General features: G+C 40.0%; 1 protein-coding gene across 1 annotated transcript in view; it reads right to left on the bottom strand.

Annotated features, from left to right (window-relative positions):
• Positions 1-19,630, bottom strand: part of sspo (SCO-spondin) — a 148,275-nt gene that overhangs the window by 76,202 nt on the left and 52,443 nt on the right. The window contains exons 40-59 of the mRNA XM_078938284.1: positions 19,239-19,398; positions 18,311-18,359; positions 16,153-16,254; positions 15,943-16,070; positions 14,790-14,901; positions 14,552-14,679; positions 14,330-14,471; positions 14,095-14,217; positions 13,734-13,914; positions 13,438-13,495; positions 11,953-11,974; positions 10,984-11,104; positions 10,677-10,890; positions 8,863-9,004; positions 8,593-8,763; positions 8,236-8,424; positions 4,493-4,651; positions 4,249-4,413; positions 3,970-4,161; positions 3,222-3,344 (exon numbers count right to left, since the gene is read on the bottom strand). Of these exons, the coding sequence (XP_078794410.1) occupies positions 3,222-3,344; positions 3,970-4,161; positions 4,249-4,413; positions 4,493-4,651; positions 8,236-8,424; positions 8,593-8,763; positions 8,863-9,004; positions 10,677-10,890; positions 10,984-11,104; positions 11,953-11,974; positions 13,438-13,495; positions 13,734-13,914; positions 14,095-14,217; positions 14,330-14,471; positions 14,552-14,679; positions 14,790-14,901; positions 15,943-16,070; positions 16,153-16,254; positions 18,311-18,359; positions 19,239-19,398 (2,681 nt within the window). The remainder of the gene's footprint in view (positions 1-3,221; positions 3,345-3,969; positions 4,162-4,248; positions 4,414-4,492; positions 4,652-8,235; positions 8,425-8,592; positions 8,764-8,862; positions 9,005-10,676; positions 10,891-10,983; positions 11,105-11,952; positions 11,975-13,437; positions 13,496-13,733; positions 13,915-14,094; positions 14,218-14,329; positions 14,472-14,551; positions 14,680-14,789; positions 14,902-15,942; positions 16,071-16,152; positions 16,255-18,310; positions 18,360-19,238; positions 19,399-19,630) is intronic.

Genomic DNA, 19,630 nt, shown 5'->3' with positions numbered 1-19,630 from the left:
TAAAGCAACAGGTTCACGGGTTTTTTATCATTACGGTAAGGTTCAAATGTAGTACAAAAAGGGCGGGGCCTGTCCACACACACTCAAATGTTATTAACACACCTGCTAGTTGCAAAAATGTCCACATGTCAACATCTACACAAAACAGATAGTATTCACACACGTATACTTATGCCTTTAAACCAACTAGTGTGAGATATTTCATTCAATCACGCAAACTATTAGTGCAAAGGTGAGCTAACACCTGGGTGTTTAAATGTATATCTTGAGGGGGGAAGGGTGTGTGTACTAAGGGGGTTGCAGTCAAAATTGGCGGGTAAGGCACTGAGGGGACATCTCCTGATTACTCACAGTGATGTCCCCTCACCCTCCCCACCAAGGGGCCCTAAATGTCTAAGGTGCGGTTAAAATTGGCGGGTAGGGTGCTAGGAGGACATCTGCTGCTTGCTGGCAGTGATGTCCAAGCACCCCCCCCCCCCCCCTTCCAAGGGCCCTACATGTCTAAGGTGCAAATAAAACCAAAAGAGGGGGGGGGCCCACTCCATACGGCAACCATGGGAGGGGGACCACTGCCAAGTAGCCCCCCCAAGGCAATTTAATTTAATTCACCAAATGTTACCATTTAAAGTTTAGAAAAAAACATAAGGTTGCAAGAATTGTGTGTGTGTATTTTGGCTATCATCTACATCTGATTTAATGGTCCCTTCCCTCACTGAAGGACCTCTACAGCACCCACTATCTTGGGAGGGCACGCAACATCATGAAGGACTGCACACACCCAGGACACCGGGTGTTTAAATGGTTGCCCTCTGGAAAAAGACTAAGGGTGGTGAGGTCACGGTCAAACAGACTCAGAGACAGTTTTTACAACAGAGCAAAAGCCCTCATGAACACAAACATGGTTTAGTTTCTCTTCTGCATGTGTGTATTGGTATATATTTTGTGTACATATATATGTATATATTTATATGTGTATATATTTTTAGATACATTTTTGTATGAAAGATAATTGTAAGCCGTTTTTTATTATGTTGTTTTTTTCTTTCTCTTTGCACTAATGTGGGACAGTTTGCAATTTTGTTGTACTGTTGTACCAAGTGTGACTGTACAATGACAATAAAGCTTTATCTTTACTTATACCATGGTCCGGGTGAATACTCGATTCTGATTGGCTGCTGGGTGTGCATTAAATAGTGACATACCACAGGATAACCTCACAGTGAAAAAAGAAGTTCCGGTCACCTAGCTTAAATGTTTTGTATCACTGCGCAGGCTTCTTTCAAACAACCCTTTGCTTCATCATTTGGACAAAAACAAGCGTTAAGTGGTGAACTTTCTCTCTGAACTGGTGTTTTATTCAACCCATTGGAAAGATCAGCATATATATAATCACGTTATATCGCCGAATTTTGACTGCAGCAGTGGTGTGGCGACGCACATGGAATATCACAAATAACAAATAACTCGCTTATTGTGAGAAAAGCGATTCAAATTGGAAAAAAACAAGAATTAAGGACTAAAAATTTGTTACTATTTATTTCTTTTGTAAGTGACCATGGTACAAGCGGGTTAATGGCCTTCGAAGTATGCATTATCCCTTTTTAACGCACTTCGCAGAAGCCACCTTCCTCCGGTTCAGGCTTCCACTGCGCGCGTTAAAAAGTGATATTGCATACTTCGTTGGCCATTAACCCTTACTTATCTTATCTTAATAATTAATATAAAATACAAAAATAATTAATAAAAATAAAGTTTAGTCTTAAATACAAAAGTTTTTTTTTCAAACACATGTTTGTGTGTCAGAAGTTTCATAAGCCCCTGTTGTAACAGTAAAACATGTCCAACACAAGAGACCTTCAGTTCTGATTTGTTCACTCAGCTATTGGGCAGGACAAGTTAGAAAAATAAGGCTACAAGACTGTCTTTTTTGTGGTTTTGGAGTCTTTTTCAACAGTTGCTGATTTACTAATTCCATATAGTAAATGTCGGCCTATGATGTCATTTAAAAATTTACTTTCTCCAGCCAACTAAAAAGCAAAAGCTCCTCAGATGAGCTTTAAAATGTTTTCTAGACGAATTGTAAAAGTTTAGTTGCTACAAAGAACAGACACACTGTGAAGAAATGAATGACAAAGCTACCTTATTGAGACTGATTTTGAGAATGTTTTTTTATTTAAAAATAAAACTAAGAAGTTTCATAAAATGTTTTAGAAGATTTCTTTATTCTCACTAAGTAGAAAGTCTGGTCTCAAAGATGTAATTCAATAGATTTCGTTTAACTTGCAAATCAATGTCACAGTAACGTTGGAGTAAATTAAAATTACTTCACAAATATTCCTATTAACATTTCTAATACTTTAAAGGGTTTATACAATGCTATTCTTAAGCCTTTTATAGAAATTATTAAATATCAGTTTTTTTCTTGAGCTTTTCAACCAGGAAGTAAGACGACTCGATCTATGATGCACCTGCTTTAGCTCTGTGTGGGTGCCCGCCATTTTATGACATCAAACCTGTTACAGGTATCGCTGTATTTAGTTTTGTTTTTTTCTTTTTGTTCAGTGTTTTGTGAATTTTATTTCTATCTGAGTGGGACTTCTGTGTTTTTGTGGATCTTTGTGTGTCTGTTGATCACTTTCAGGTGTGGCGCTGGCACATTGCACCAGACATGATGGAGGCAGGCATTAAAAGCACCATGTGGACCTCCAGCCCATGAGAAGGGCGCTTTACTGCAACTTGTCTCCACTGCAGCTTGGCGCTCTTCTCCACTTGATGTGTAGTCTGTGTTGCACTTTGTAGTTCTTTGTAGTGTTGTAGTCTAGTGTTGTAAGGCTGTAGGGGTGAACTGCCATTTTCCTTCACATGTTTTCTCCTGTTTATGTTAGCCCAAGAAGGTTAGTGTTTGCCATTGTTGTTGCAATAGAATGTGAATTATTGCACTGGTTAAACAAAAAATATTTCACAATAGAAAATCCAAAATAGCGTATACTAGTAATGCACTATATACATCCTTTACATGTAGTGTTATACATTCTAATAGCTGTGAGTAGAAATGAACGGTCACAACAGCTTTTATTACAATGAAGTCTAAATGTTTGCAACTGAAAATGATGCACTCAACCTCTACTACAGGATGTGAAGCATCTCTCTGTATTGTTTATAACATGAAAATGAACACTGAATTACCCCGATTAAAAAAAAAATGAAAAGAGCTGACGAACCCTCTATACATGATGCTGTACAGGTGCTGCTCATGCTGAGATCTGAACATATAGATGGACAGGGACCCACTCTTCCAGTCTGGCAGTCTTCCTGTGTCACCAGCACCATTCCACCAACACAGCCTGTCAATCACACAGTTAAAAGGAACTTAGCCATTTGTTTTTCCTTTCTATGTTACAAAAGACAGAATTGCAAAATGACAGTATTGGTTAATTTAAAGTAACAATTCTACATTCATCACAATGGGAAAATAGAATAAATAAATACTAAATCGAAAAATTAATGTCAGCAGGTCTTAGTGTTGAAATATTACAGAAAACAAACCTAACTTTAACACTATCTCATTGAGAAGCTGAAAAAATATGTTTTTTTTCTCTAACATCTTGACCTTAAGCAAAATTTGACTGTCAAATGTTGACTGTACAGTCTCTGCTTGGATGGGATCTGGCTGGATAACATTACCACATTGTTCGCTGGGCCTGTCATTTCCCCCCAGTTTATGAACAGTTAGGCTACCCTCTAAAAAGTTTTTGATTAATGGGAAGATGAACATACATGGACTGAGGGTCCAGAATTCTGCTTCCCCCTAAACTGCTGCATAAACAAGTTGGTAACTCATCTTCAAGTAACATCTCCTATCAGCTTTAGAAGATTTCTAAAAGACTGTTGGACCTTTAGGGATTCTGTTTTCCTTAAATTTCAAAAACTATTGGGCTAAATGAAAAGGTAGCATGTAGCCAGGCTTACCCCTATGTATGTCAGTGTAATTGGTGCAGGGATGGTGGTTGCAGCTCTGACTCTGAAGGGTCATGCCGTAACAGTCTCGTCCTCCATTCTTTGGAGGTGGAGAGGAGCAGTTTCTATTCCTGGTACTGATACCTCCTCCACATAGAGCATCACACACTGACCACTCTGACCACTCTGACCAGTGACCATGAACTACAAGAGAGAGCAGAGACATTCCCTCACACCCTGGCTCTTTGTAGCTGTTCGTCTGTGCAGTTGCTGGACGCATGGATCACAAACCTGGACATGCTTGAGGAAAACAGGCTCGACTGTCAAACTGAGCTCCACCACAGGACCCTCTGGGCAGAGCATCCCTTAATATTTCTCTCTGCCGGAACAAGGAGCCGAGGCCACATGTCACACTGCAGGAACTCCACGCTGTCCAGGGGGACATGATGCAGTCCACTTGGAGACAGAAGAAACTTTGTCAACAAATTTCAACTACAGTACATAGTCAAACAATTGTGGCCCCCAAATTACCTACCACAGTCCCCTTCATCTGAACCATCTACACAATCTCTCAGCAGGTTACACCTCCTGTCTAGACGGATACACTCGCCACTGGTGCAGGAAAACTGCTTAGGGGAGCAGCGGCTGGGTGCTAAGGGACGCTGACTAGTCACTGTTGGTCTGGCTGTGGTGCCTGGGGGATTTGGGGATAAAATAACAGCAAATCCGTCAGTGAAAAATATAAAAAAAATGAAAAACATTTCCCTCCATACAAAGCACTCTGGGCAGATCTCCATCATGGGGGCTCGTGGGAACTGTTGCTGCAAATCAACAGAGTATTCAAGTTTGACTTTTTCCAGCAAGGCAAGGCAAGGCAAGTTTATTTGTATAGCACAATTCGTACACAAAGTAATTCAAGGTGCTTCACAAAACAGAAAAATGCATTAAAATCACAATACATCATAGAAATAATCAACGTAGAATTTACTTTAAAAGAAAAGAAAAAAACCATTTGAAAATTGATCTAAAAATAAAGGAAGGAAAGGAAAGAAAAGTGCAGATAGGACCTTTCAGTCATATACACAGCTAAACAAAAATGTTTTAAGTCTAGATTTGAACATGAACACAGAAGAGGCCTGTCTTACGACTTCAGGGAGGCTGTTCCAGATTTAAGCTGCAGAATATTGAAACGCTGATTCCCCTTGTTTAGTTCTGACTCTGGGAATCAACAGGAGGCCGGCCCCTGAGGTCCTCAGAGTACGAGATGGTTCATATGGCACTAACATGTCAGAGATGTACTTTGGTGCTCGGCCATGGAGAGACTTGTACACAAGCAGAACTGCTTTGAAGTCTATTCTTCGAGGTACAGGGAGCCAGTGCAGAGACATGAGCACAGGACTAATGTGATCATACTTTCTGGTTCTGGTCAGGACTCGAGCAGCAGCATTCTGGATGTACTGAAGCTGTTTTACAGCTCGTTTGGAGAGGCCGGTGAGCAGGCCGTTACAGTAGTCTAACCTACTGGAGACAAATGCATGAATAAGTATCTCCAGGTCTGGCTTTGACACTATGTTTTTGATTTTGGCAATGTTTTTCAGATGGTAAAATGCCGCTGATGTTACTGACTTGATATGGCTGTTAAAGTTCAGGTCAGAGTCCATGATTACCCCTAGATTTCTGACTTGATTTGAGGGTTTAAGAGACAGAGAATGAAGGTAGCTGCTGACACTTTCTCTTTGTTTCTGTGGGCCAAAAATAATAACTTTGGTCTTGTTTGAGTTTAGCTGGAGAAAGTTGTTCTGCATCCACGCACTGATCTGTTGGAGGCAGTGGCTGAGTGAATCCACCGGCCCATATTCACCTGTTGTCAGTGACACATAGATCTGAGTATCATCTGCATAGTTGTGATAAGATATGTTATTACTGCGTATTAACTGCCCTAGTGGCAGCATGTAGAGGTTGAACAGAAGGGGTCCCGGGATCGATCCCTGGGGCACACCACAAGTCAAGGCCATGTAGTCTGAGACACAACTCCCAATTTCAACAAAATATTTCCTGTCTTCCAGATAAGACTTGAGCCAACTTAGGGCAGATCCAGAGATGCCAACCCAGTCTTGGAGTCTGTGCAAAAGGATCCCATGATATACAGTATCAAAGGCAGCACTCAGGTCTAGCAGGATTGAGACAGTGACTTTTCCATCATCAGTGTTCAGGCGGATGTCATTGGTTACCTTGATAAGAGCAGTTTCTGTGCTATGATGGGGTCTAAAACCTGACTGGAAAACATCAAATGAATTGTTTAATAAGAGAAAATCAGTGAGCTGTTGGTAGACAACCTTTTCAAGGACTTTTCCTAAAAATGGCAGATTAGAGACAGGTCTGTAATTATTCAGTTCAGTGGGATCAAGACCGCTTTTCTTCAGGAGAGGTTTAATGACTGCAGTTTTTAAGGCCTCTGGAAATATTCCAGATTGAAGAGACATGTTAACTATTTGACTAATTGATGGCAACACACTGTCCATGACAGACTTTAGAAATCTAGTGGGTAACACATCAAGGCAGCATGTAGACGAGCTCAGACGGGTGATGGTCTCTTGGACAGTTTGGTCAGTGACAGGTACAAAGTGAGTCAGCTTAGAGTGAGTAGGTGGCCGTTCGATAGTTATATGTGTTGTGGAGTTGATGGCTTTTTTAATGCCCTGAACCTTGTCATTAAAAAATCATTAAAAAAATGATTTCAGAGAAGTACCTTTCCCTTGTTCTGCATAAGATCTGGTTGTAAGCGTACAACTCCCCCTTATACATTTCATAATGAACCTGGAGTTTTGACTTGTGCCACTTTCGCTCAGCTCTGCGGCACTGTTGTTTCTGTGCCCTGACAAGATCATCGTTCCTCCAGGGAGCTTTCTGTCTATGTTTTCTCAATTTAACCTTCATAGGGGCAATGGCATCCAGAACATTCAAGATGCTAGAAGTAACAGAATTCAGCATTTCATCAACATTGGCACCAGAGGCGTTTTCAGGGTTTATCATTTCTACAAACTGTGCCCTAGTGCTCTCACTTATTTGTCTCCTTTGGACAACTGCAGGGCCAGGCGGTGGTTTGGGAGCAACAGACAGGTCAAAGAATACACAGAAATTATCAGAGAGGGCGACATCAACCACACTGACATTGTAAATATTAACCCCCTTTGTGATGAGCAGGTCGAGAGTGTGCCCTCTGCTGTGGGTGGAGCAACTTACATGCTGAATTAGATCAAAGGTTTCAAGGACAGCACTGAGCTCTTTTGCATTTCTGTCATTGACATTATCGAGTCATTTAATTGTCGATAAGTGCTTTGGCAGCATCTATTCTTGCCATTAGCTAAAAGCAGTGTGGATTTAATTTCAGACAAATCTGCTATTTGTGTATTGTCTGGTTTTTATTAATCTATTTGTCCTGTTCAGCAGCCGAGCAAGCAACTAAAAGCTGAGAGTCTCTTTTGTTGGACAGATTTTATTTTTACAGTTGGGGTTCTGTTCTGCATCCCTCATGAAAAGGTGTAAAGCTGTATAAACCCCCTTTGTATTTGGAACTACACTTTAGTTTTCTTTATCATTTTATTATAAGTTATGATTTGTTTGCTTGATGGTTCTGGATAGAAAATTGGAAAGATGTAAAAGATAGATGAGGCCCTTGTTATGATCTGTGCTGAATTTTGAAAAATTGGATGTTGCAAAAATTGAAGGTTCTCTGTCATCCCAGCAGCATACTTGAAGTTGAGTCATAGTGACTGGACTTCAAATCTTCTGCTGCTCATCCAAGTGGCTTCTTGAGTCTGAGAGGGGCAGGATCCAGTCCACATTTGCATCCTCCAGATGGGACCCTGCATTTCTGGAATTGGATGGCTCAAAACTCCAGCACGACCACACCCAATGACCCTGTGATGGGGCTAGAGTACTTAAGGTGGCCGTGTGAGCCTAAAGAAAACTACATCTGCTCCCTTTAAGATGCATCCATTTCTGTCTTTGACCTTCTATGGTCCAGTTAAATCTAAAAAATCCACAGTACCGACCCATATGGGTGCATTTAGTATGGTCCAACAAATATTTTAAGTTTATGCCCCGCACTTTAAGTTCAAGATATGTAACTTTTCAAACAGAATTGTGTCAAATTACTGAAACAATTACTAGCTATTTATGTTAAACAATTTTAGAAAATGTAATTGACTAACTGGCACATATAGAAACCCGGAACACAGAATTAAAGATATTTGGGCTGATTTTAAGTAATTGAACCTGTAATTGTGATGTTCTTAAGTCCGGTCGGCCCTGTGACTCCATCTGTTGCTATTCCGGGAAAACCACCGTAGTAAGAAGTGGTTGCTAAGCCTGGAAAACCTGTCGTGGTATCACCATGGTAACCTGGCCTTCCAGTGTACACGGTCTGATTGTGAAGCCCAGGAAAGCCTTCACTTGGAGTAATGCCTGAAGAAGACAAATGTAAAAATAATTCAATTAAATGAATGATTTCAATGTAATGTATTCACTCCAACTATGAATATAAGGTTTCAACAGTAGCCAGATATTTGGTAATTTGTGTTAGTGCTGCAGCCAAACCAAAAAAAATAAAAGGATTGTACTTTAAAAACATACCACAGTTCGACTCATCTGACTGGTCTTTACAGTTGGGTTGACCATCACAGAGCACAGACATGGAAATACACTCTCCACTGTGTTGACACAAAAACTGTCCGGGTCTACAGTTCTGCACGGGCACTTTTCCAGGCTGAGATGTGGTAACACTTGGGGGCGTCAGCAGCTCCTCTACACAAGTAAAAAAGGAAATATTTCTTCCTTTCAAGTTTTAGGGGCAAAATACAGAGATAACAACATTCAGACAGCAATCGACCATCAATTGTGTACCTTCCCTGCAGCCAAGGACCTCCACCCGCAGGTAAAAAGTCTGTCGGAACTCTACAGGTATTATGCGTATGTAGCGAGCCTTGACGAGCCGGCCGAGCCAGTGGGTCACAGGAATTCTGCCGACCATCCGAACCTCAAAAACCTGCAGAGTATTTATGAAAGACGGTTTGTAAGGGACAACTTTAATCATAAATGTATACCATTTACAGATGAATAAAAAAAACATTCTAGGTTCAGTATGACAAAGAGAAGCTGCAATAAAAACACACAAATGTTTCTGTTTGCTTACACACCAATATTCTCTTTTGTACGTGTCCAAAACAAATCATTTGAAAGCAATGGATTTTTGAGAGTCATCAACAGGTGATACCCCGCTGATGCTTTTACACAAAAAAAAAAAAAAATTATACAAACACGCACACACACACTCAAGCGCCCCCAAAAACCAGAAAATGATATCTTAAGCATTGACACATTTTGCTGTCAATTATAAATTGATTGATTACCTGACTTCAGACAGGTGTGCATTAGTGAGATGGAGAAATGGTTTTTGACCGCTTGTGCGGGAAATGAAGCAAAAGAGTAGTCCAATCCGTTCAGTAGTGTAAATTAATAAAAGAAACAAAGTAATGCAAAGTTGATCGGAGTGAAGGACTCATTTTTCTTCGTAGTATAGGGAAACGACAGCCCGCTTGGCGCGTCAATCAACTCTCGCACATCTCAGTGTATCAAAGGAGCTAGAACTTAATTAAATAGTTTTATAGGCCTTTAGCTTCTACACAAACATTAGGCTTTTTTTAACCTCTAGTTCATACCTGGAACATTCTTTTAACAAGTAAATGATTTATATTTTTAAGTATATGTCACTCTTTTTTGCAAAGTTTGGCTGGGGGTGCAGCATATACCTAGTTGCGACTCACGTGTGATTTAAAAAAAAAAATATAGCAACAACCACTAGAGGGCTCTGTAGGTGTGGATAAGTATTTGTTACAAACAGCTACACAGCAGAAAAAGCTCCACTCCATCTTGTGTCAAGGTTGGCAGAGTTGTTTCAAAGCGACACATCAGACGAAGAATATAATGGATTTAGTGATTTAAAGAGAGAGTAAGAGTTTATTAGATTCCTCTATTAGTGTTAAGTTGTTGTTCACCTTTCGGCTTACCCATTAGGGGTCGCCACAGTGACTCAGCTTTCACTGATTTACATAGGTGGTTTGGCAGCGAGTTTTCATGCCAGATGCCCTTCCTGACACAACTCTGTATGTTTAAGGAAGGGAGCAGCATGAAGGGTTTTGTCTAAGGACCCACACTGGATTTTAGCTCATTGCACTATTCTGTTATTCAGGGATTGTCTTTCAAGATGAAATGTCTCTTCTTGTTCCCATATCTTATTAAAAAAATGCTCCCAAAAGTGCAACAAATATCAGTTATTTCCTCTTTATAGTAATTTATTTTGGCTGCTGTGACTTATACTCCGGAGCGATTTACAGTCTGACAAGTACAGTAATCCACATTCAACCGCAAATACATTCAAGAGACAACTATAAAGCATTTTAATAGATTTTATTCATTCTTTTCTTCAAACCACTTAATACTTTTTAGTATCAGAGGAATGGTGCAGTCTAAAGAGATATTATATAAAAGTAAATTTTTCTTTTATGTTTGTCTGTCAAGTTTAACATACCGACTTGTATGTGTGTTTGTTTGTTTGTTGCCCTGTGATAAACTGATGACTGCTTCAGTGTGCACCCCCCAAAGGGATTAAGCAGTTTGAAAGATGAAAGGATTAATTAAAATAATATTTTTCTGCACACCTTTGCATGACTTCCAGGCAATCCATTCTGTGTGAAGTCACTGAATAGGCTGCTATGTAAAGCAAATGCCAGGCGGTACTTTTTAAGATAGCCTTGCATATGTTCACTGCCCTGTGTCACCACCCCCGATATCCACATGGGCTCCAGAAGATCAACTTGAAAATACGGTTGTGGATCTGTAGGTAAAGGGCTCCAACCAGGCTCCATGACTGGACTGCAAGAAAAAGAGAAGATCATGTCTATAACAAACAGAGAAATTTGGACAATGAAAAAATGAAGTTGCTTTAGCAAAAATGTGATCTCTCACATGTTAGGGATAATATTCAGTCTTCCAGCGTCTGCCGGGTTGTTCTCACGATGCGAGGATGATGTCAGCTGTCCATACCGAACTCTCCCATCCTCCAGTCCAAGAGAGGAAGAGCAAACACCTGCAAAATGAAGACTATCAACCCCATCATCCTTACTAAAATAGACACTTTAAACACATTGAAATGAACAGAAACTCATCTACACTTGACAGTAATGATTATAAACCTCCTGCTTTATGATGCATTAGGATTTTACCCCCCCTCTAAAATCCCTCTCTATTCTTCCCTCCTATTCTTTTCCATCCGGTTCAACAGAAAACTGTTACAAATACAATTTATATGAAAAACGTTTAGCCTAAATTACAATAGGGGTTTATTCAAATATACACCTTGTTTGTCAGAAGATTCATAACCCCATGTTGTAACAGTAAAATATGTTCAACACAAGAGGCTTTCAGCTCGTGTCTGTCTGCTTAGCTGTTGGACAGGACAAGTTAAAAAAATAAAAAGAAACAGAAACTCACATTCCTTTTGCAGTAAAATTTTGAAATCTAGTAACAGCAACAGGTCATTAGTATCACTGTTTCGATTTGTTGTTTTTACTGATGCACTTTAAAGCTTTGTGTTTGCTTATGTGGCCAATTGCATGGTCTGCCTCCCCCTAACGTTACATGAAAGGGATAGCTGAGGTAGAGCTGCTGATCCCTAATCAGAAGATTGCAGGTTCGGTTCCACTTTGCCCGCCCATGCATCGAAGTGTCCATAGGCAAGACAGTGAATTGGCGCCAGTGTTTGCAGAGGAGGTGCCATCAATGTGTAAAGGTGTGTGTGAATGGGTGAACAGGACTGTGGTTGTAAAACACTTACCATTTACATAAAGTTTTCTAAAACAGTGTTTTAAGAGGAAAAATATTCCCAAATTCAACTCATGGCTACAAACTCGTGCAAAGAGAAAAGCAAAAACTCACCTGGATAGAAGGGACTGCGAACCTGAAAATGCAACAAATGTAGATTTTTTTAGCATAACAAAACCTTGTGCACCATATTTTAAAAGCAATTTTGGATTAAATGCAAAAAGGAAGAATATTATTTACAACTTTATTTTTAAATGATGGACTGATCAGTCCATCATTCCAGTCAAGTGTGGAAACACTTTGAATTTAGCAAAGACATGTGACCATACAGTGTGCTAGAATGTTCTAATAATGTTCCCTTTGGATTATTTAGATGTGGGAAAACATCAGTGGGCTTAACATTCTTTCACTTTTGGCTTCTCCCATCAGGGATCGCCACAGCGAAATAACCCTCCCTTGAGGATGAGCTGCAAATTAACTTGGCAACTTGGCAATTAACTTTATGCTGGATGCCCTTCCTGATGCAACCCTCTCAATCCAACTGGGCTTGGGACTGGCACAGCAGCAGAGTAGGGAATAGGGAGCAGCCTGAAGTTGAACATAGGTTTCATGGACAGAAAGTGCAGCAAACCAGCACGAGCTAAACCGGCCCCATTGGTGGGCTTAACTTTGAATGGATTTGACATTCATTCATGTTTACTTGTTTGTTTGTACACATATTTAATCCACACTTGATTATCTTGGAAGAAATAAAAGGAATCAGGGAAACTTCTCCTGCACTGTTCAGTATCAGGTATTTCACTCTGAGTCACACTGGTTGAAGTTTTGGCTAAAGATGTCCTGGATCCACTTTAGGTCAGTGAATCAGATTGTTCAAAATGAACCAAAATAAAAGGTGAATTGAATCACCAGCCACAAATATCGAATGGAATTGTTAAATCGAATTGTTACACCCCTGGTTCACATGAGAACTGGACTAAGAGACCCCTCCCCCCTGGCATCCACACAGGAAGTACCTGCTGGCTCCAAGAAGCCAAAACCCATAGACTTCTATAGAGAAAAAAACAGCTGTTACTCAGTCATTCTATTTGTCAGAATAACCGTTCTTAGTCTCTGATGTTTTTAACATGTTCTAGATAAAGCTCTTTTTTTTCATATTTTTCCATATTAGAAGTTATTTAAGGTATAAACTGGCCAATCAGAGGCCCTAGTAACAGTATGTGGTCTTTTGTTTTGTATGTGGTATGTTCAAAAAGTTTGATTGACAGCTATTACTAGCCTACTTGAAAGTAGACTCAGGAGTGATGGTCAACCCATTTCAAGTGGTGAACCCATTTCAAGTGGTAGGGGTCTGGCCTTTCAAGAAGCTCACTCCTAATTGATCAGAGTGAATGACTCAGACCGATTCAGACCAATCATTGGTTACTGATGTCGTCTGGCTTCACGATGGCGAAGAACAACCGACAACTGTATTGGCTTAATTTGTGTAGAGCGGGATGTAAGTCATTTCCTATGGCCGACGTCACACTGACTTCACCCAGTTTCATGTACACCTTCAAAAACAAGTTTGCTGAAGGTTTTGTGTGGGTGTTTTCTTACGGTTGTGACACCAGCCACAGATGGAGTTCTCAGAGGGGATGGAGTGGGCGTGTACAACCTTAAAAGAGAGTAAAACTGTAATTATTACATATTGTAAAATGAGTTAATATTGAGACTTACCTACAAACATTTCAATGATCATTGTCATGTTTATGTTGTTGTGGTAAATGTCATAGAATAGTTTGAAAATTCTTTAATTTGTAAGAAATTACATAACTCCACGACTGTCTTTTGGATTAGCTTTAAGTAATACAATAGGAAAGAGTACAATGACAAAGTGCAGTTATCACACCCACCACTTTACTGACTGTGTCGTGACATCATGAGGGACACACCCATCTTCATCCTCTCCCGTGGGACAATGACGAACTCCATCACAGCGCAGTTCTGCATAAATACACCCCCCTGGTGGGGGGCAGAAGAAGTGACCGGTAGGGCAGCTGCTTGGACTGGAGGTTTTGGTTGGTGGTTGGGTTCCTGCAGATAAAATGTACAATAAATATTTTGCATGCCAATTCTCACTGACAAAGTTTGCCTAAAGATCCAAGTAGAAAACTCCCAAAAGCATTTGTGAGTTGGAGCAGTAAATTCCAAAGGAGGTCAAATGAAAGATTCAAGCTTAAAACAGCTGCAGGATAGTGAGGCTCTTGGACTAACCACAAAACATTTCATCAGATCCATCCCCACAGTCGTCGACCCCGTTACAGATCACTCCCTGTGGGCCGGCCTGCACACAACGACCATTCCCACACTGGAATTCCATCCTTCTGCAAAGTGAGACTAAAGAAAAAAATATGGGAGGGAGCAGAGGAGGGTAAACCCTGGAGGAGAGTAACAGGATCGTTGTGGAGCCACATGTGGCTCTTCATGTGTTCATAAGTGAAACACCAACCATCACCGCAGCCCATGATCTCCAGTCGTAGAAAGATTCCGTTCTGAAAATCGTGGGGCAGCAGGCGTACAAATTGAGCCAAAACCATCCTGTCCAGTCTGTTCTCTGCCACACCTTGATCATCACGGTTACCACGAAAAACCTAGAGTGAAGACAGATGGAAACCACTTCAGCATCTCAGGGGGTTTCAGAAAGCTATGCAGACTTGATTCCCTGATGGACCTTGGCTCTGGACTTGGCATCTGACACAATGTCTCTATAGGTAAACCAGCGCCTCCCGTCTTGACTGAACTGCAGATAAAAGCCAGACATGTATGTGCCAAATGCACCCCCGCCCTGCGTCAACACGCCTAAAGAACAGAAAAGGATTCACCGATGTACAATTTTCTGTAAACAAGTTAACAAAGTTACATCAATCCTTAATGCAATTTTATCTCAAGTCCTCCTCAGAGGACCTTACCGGTGATGTTGTATGGTTTCAGCAGGTCTATTTGCAGGTAGAGGCTGTTGGTGCTGCCGTCAGGACCCTGCTCTGGTAACTCTTTATACTCCTCTGGCTCAGGACTCCATCCCTGCAAGAGGAACCATTTGCAGACAACATCTGAGTTTAACTAATGATTTTACAACTATCTGTTTGGAACAATCTTCAAATATCCGTCTGTACCATGAAGGTTTGCTGGTCTTAAATGCACGGAAGAGTATACAAAAACACCCCACTGCCGGATTTCTAAAGATGTAGGTTTTGTATACTACGTGGCTATGAAGCACTTCCAATTAAAAATCTATGTACACGCACATAAATGCACATTTTGGGTTTCTGCGTTCAAAATTCTCATGGTCACATATTACTGCGTATGTTTCTATGACCGCTTTTGAGCAATTGAATGCACATTGAAAGTTAACCCAGGTTGAAACTTTGACCAATCAGGGAATTGGCTTTGGTTATGTTTGGATGACAACCCTTTGAAAATTGATCATGAAGGATTAATTAATATTTGCGTCTATTACAATTCAGAAAAGAGCTGTGGAAGAAAAAAACCTGGAGCAAGATTCACCAGATTTACACCACTTTGACATTTTGCACCAAACCTCTTCCAACTGTAGGTGGTTGACCTGAGCTAGTAAACAGTAGAAAAAAAGAAGCCCCTACCTGTGTGAACGAAGCATAACAGAATTAATATTTCCATAGCATTGACATTTTTGGAGATTTGCATAAAGATATGTGCAAATAGCAAACGTCTACGACATTTTTGACACATCAATTTTAAAGAAAACCCAAATTTACCAAATGTTGCAGTTTCTCAATTGGCTGAATTCAGGAGGGAACAAATTCCCGTTGACTTTCCTGTTCAAAAGTCCAACACTACCCACCTCTGGTTTCAACATCTGGTTATTTCTTCCTTAGTTATAAATCAGTCAGCCATTGTTCCATTTAGCGAAAATGTAATGCCTTTTTTGGTCTCATTACCTGTCTTTCTAAAGAAGCAAGTTAAAAAAATACATTTAAAGACGTCAGAAGCAAACGTTTCTTATTTTGTCTATTGTTTTTCCTACAATGATGTTTCATCTATAAAGGAATAACTCAGACACTATGGCATGATTTGGTTATGTACCTGGAGAGCCTCATGGGGATCCCACCAATGAAGGCGAGCAGCCTCGGGGGGGTGACCTGCCTGATGTGATGAGGCTGTGAAACTGGAATTGGGAAGAATCTGTACACCAAGAGGGACCCAGCACTTATCTGAACAGAAATCAGCAGAATTTCTGTCAGGAATTTAAAATCAAAATGTGGCATGTGGAAAGGTGGAATCAACTATGCAAACCTCCAGATGGGAGTGGGTATGTGGGGATTAGGGGAGGAGCGCCCTCCGCTGGCTTGGATGTCACAGTGCCAGGGATCACCGTCACGGCAGTGCCATTATCTCCTAGATAGCAAAAGCACCTGTATAATAACTTTCATGATAACTGATTGTGTGATGTGCAAACAGATTCGAATTTTATATTCATAAATCATACTGGTTTCCCCCATCCTCAGGGCTCTGCATTAATCAAAATAAAACCATCTCCATCCGCTTCCCTGCATTTATCTCCAAAACATCTGCTATGATCTGTTCCTCTGATGTACTCATTCCTGATCCTATCCACATCCTCAACTATCCCAAAGAGAACCTCAACATCTAGATCTCTGCTGCCTCCAGCTCTTATTCTGCCTCTTTCTCAGAGTCGCTGTCTCTAAACCAAGCATGTCCGAAGTCCGGCCAGTGGGCCAAATTTGACCCAAATTGAAATTTCTATCAGCACGGTCGTTCCTGTCATAACACATAAAATGCAGCCCCCAACACTTTCTAAAAACAGTGTGTAAAATTTCTTGATTGTGATTGGCTAAATCAAATTCAATTGAATTCAATTCAATTTTATTTATAAACTCCAAAATCACAACATTTGTCTCAATGGCATTCTGTCATATGCCATTGTAAATCTGTGGCAAAACTGCCGTGGGACCCGTCAGTGATATTTCTATGCTGGCGGTAAAAGAAATGAACAGATTTGTTTCTCTGATCAAAACCACTATTATGTACTTCTGAATAAGATATCTATTTGTAGTATATACCTGTTCACATGATTTAAATTTAGAAGTTTACGATGAGTATTTACCATATTATAGTATGGAAGATTTGATCTGAACCCAGATTTTGAATTTTTTTTTCTTCAATTATGAAATTCACAGTAATTTTGTTAAAAATCCATTTAGATGAATCTCTGTTCTATGTGAAGAAATGAAAAGGATCCCAGTACAATAATAATTTAATTAAATAGTTAATTTGCACATGTTATAAGGGTTCAAAGAATGCAGGCCGAAATGTTGGCTCTCACACATTTTTACACCTTGAAAAATTTGGCCAGCTGTGCAAAAACAGTTTGAACACCTCTGCACTAATCGCACGACATGACTGCCCTCACCACAGTCTCCTACACCATCCTATTCATTCTTGGTGACACTCTTGCCGCACATCACACCTGGAACCTTCCTGCTCATACACCCCTCTTTACCCCAAGACAGTTGACTCTAAACGCTTACAATCTTCTTCCTTCTTCACCTCTGCTCCCTGTAACTTCATTGCTCAACTCCAGTTGCTCTCATTTACATACAGATCATCTGTCTTGCTGCAGCTGATCTTCATTTCTTTTCTTTCCAAAGCAAACCTCCACCTCTCTAGATGTTCCTCCACCTGCTCTCTGCTCACAGTACAGATATTAGCATCATCTGCAAACATAATGATCCACTGAGATTCTTGTCTAACCTCAATGTCAGTCAGTCCATCACTAAAGAAACAAAAAGAGGCTCAAAGTTGATCCTTGGTGCAGTCCCACCTCAACCTTCAATTTCTCTGTCACACCTACAGAACATCTCATCACTGTCTACCAGCTATGTCAAACAACGCCAACGTTCTTCTCTGTCACTCCAGACTTTCTCATCCAAACCACAGCGCCTCTCTCTGGATCCTGTCATAGGATTTCTTTTGATCTGCGGAGACAGCATGCAGATCCTTCTGACCTCCTCTGATTTTTCTCCTGAAGAATCCTCAAAGCAAATATTGAATCTGCAGTTCTATTCTTTAACATAAACCACACTGTTACTCACAAATGTTCACCTCTGACCGCAATCAAGTTTAAGTCAAGTCTTTACTATTACTTCATTGTGTGATTCATCAGCTTTATTCCTCTGTAGTTGGGTTAAATGATTATTAAAATGACTACTTTTGTATCTTCAAAGGTTTTTTTTAGAATGAAACTCTAAATATTTAGTTTGCATCAAATCAAGTTCCTCATACTGCAAAGATGTATTCTAAGTAAATTCTTAGACTTTAAAAAAAAGAGGTGTGATCCTCCACATCTGTGACAACACGTAGAATACAACATTAGAAAAACTGTTACTTTAAATCTATTAGTATTAACAGAAGTGCCGTTACAGTGATTTACCTTGGCAGTAACAACACCTGCTCTCCTCTTCATGTACCAGACTAAGACCCTTCAAACACAAACAAATGCTATTAGTTCATTTGTGCATAGATTTGTTAAAAATGTGGCTAAATACCAACTAAAAAGTATTTACTGTCTAAGTTTTGAATATTCTCTGAAATTCAGTGTAGTTTGTACCAGTCCTTCATTTCTCTGAGGATGACCAGAAAACCGTAGCATTGGCTCAAACCAACTATGAAACTCTGTCTATGTTGTATGGGATTTTTACTTCTGTTACAGAAAAAACACTATAAAAAAAACATCTTATCGGTAGTTAATATGAGAGACCTTAAATATAGTCCTATTTTCCTGCCAAACAAATATCATAAATGTTTATGTTTAGTATCTGTAGAAACCTTTTTAAAAAGGTTTTTGTATTTATTTGTTTTTATTTAGTTTTTCATTGCGGTCTTGTTTTCTGATCTTAAAACAATTTGATTTTTTTGAGGTTAAAATGTGATTTCAGAGTAAAATTGTAAAGGCGGGGAAGTTTAAACATTTCAGTTTTTTAAGAGTATAAATTACTAGACAATCATTGCAACTGCCAGCACATATCTATACTCATGTGCTCTGGGGAATGACAGAAAACTGAGACTTTTGTCTTGGGTTTAAAAAGCATTAACCGAAACAGGATAAAATTATTGTGTCTTTGTTTGGTTTAGAATCAGATTTAATGTATGTTGAAATTTTTCTCCACTTTGCTGTGGGTCCTTTGTGTCATGGCACTTCCTGTTTCCAAGATCAACTTGAGCTTCTTCCAAAACATGAACATATTTGAGGAAAACCAAACATTGAAGTAGAAAAAAACATGATGAACATGATGAATGTTAAGAATGTCTTAGACTATTTATTGGGATTAGAGAGAATTGCGATGCAGTGTTTCTTTTACCGGGGGGCATCCAATGGCATCATACGGACAGTAGAGGGTGCATTCCACCATCAGGTTGGAAAGACAGCGACACAACTGACACGGCTGTGACCGCCATCTGTCTCCCACTGTGTGAGTCTGACCTTGATACTTGCACTCCTTACAGGGAGCCGTCTGACACCTGCATGCACAAAGGAAAAGGGATTATAGATTACTGATCATTGAAAACTAGTATGGAATAACAGTTTATAATCTGACAAAAACTACCAGATAAAGGGATAAAGGATCTGTTCGTGCAGCAAACACACCTGCAGAGTCAAACCCCCCCTCAAAATAGTTCCTACTTTTATAAAAGCTTAACTAACAGAAACGTGATTAAATCCAGATTCAACAAGGGTTAACAAGGGTTCAAC

This window comes from Oryzias latipes, chromosome 20 (genome assembly GCF_053564925.1).
Source record: "Oryzias latipes strain Hd-rR chromosome 20, Olatipes_Hd-rR_3.1".
NCBI lineage: Eukaryota > Metazoa > Chordata > Actinopteri > Beloniformes > Adrianichthyidae > Oryzias > Oryzias latipes.
Note: the sequence above shows the minus strand (reverse complement) of the source record. Positions and strands in the feature narration are given on the sequence as shown.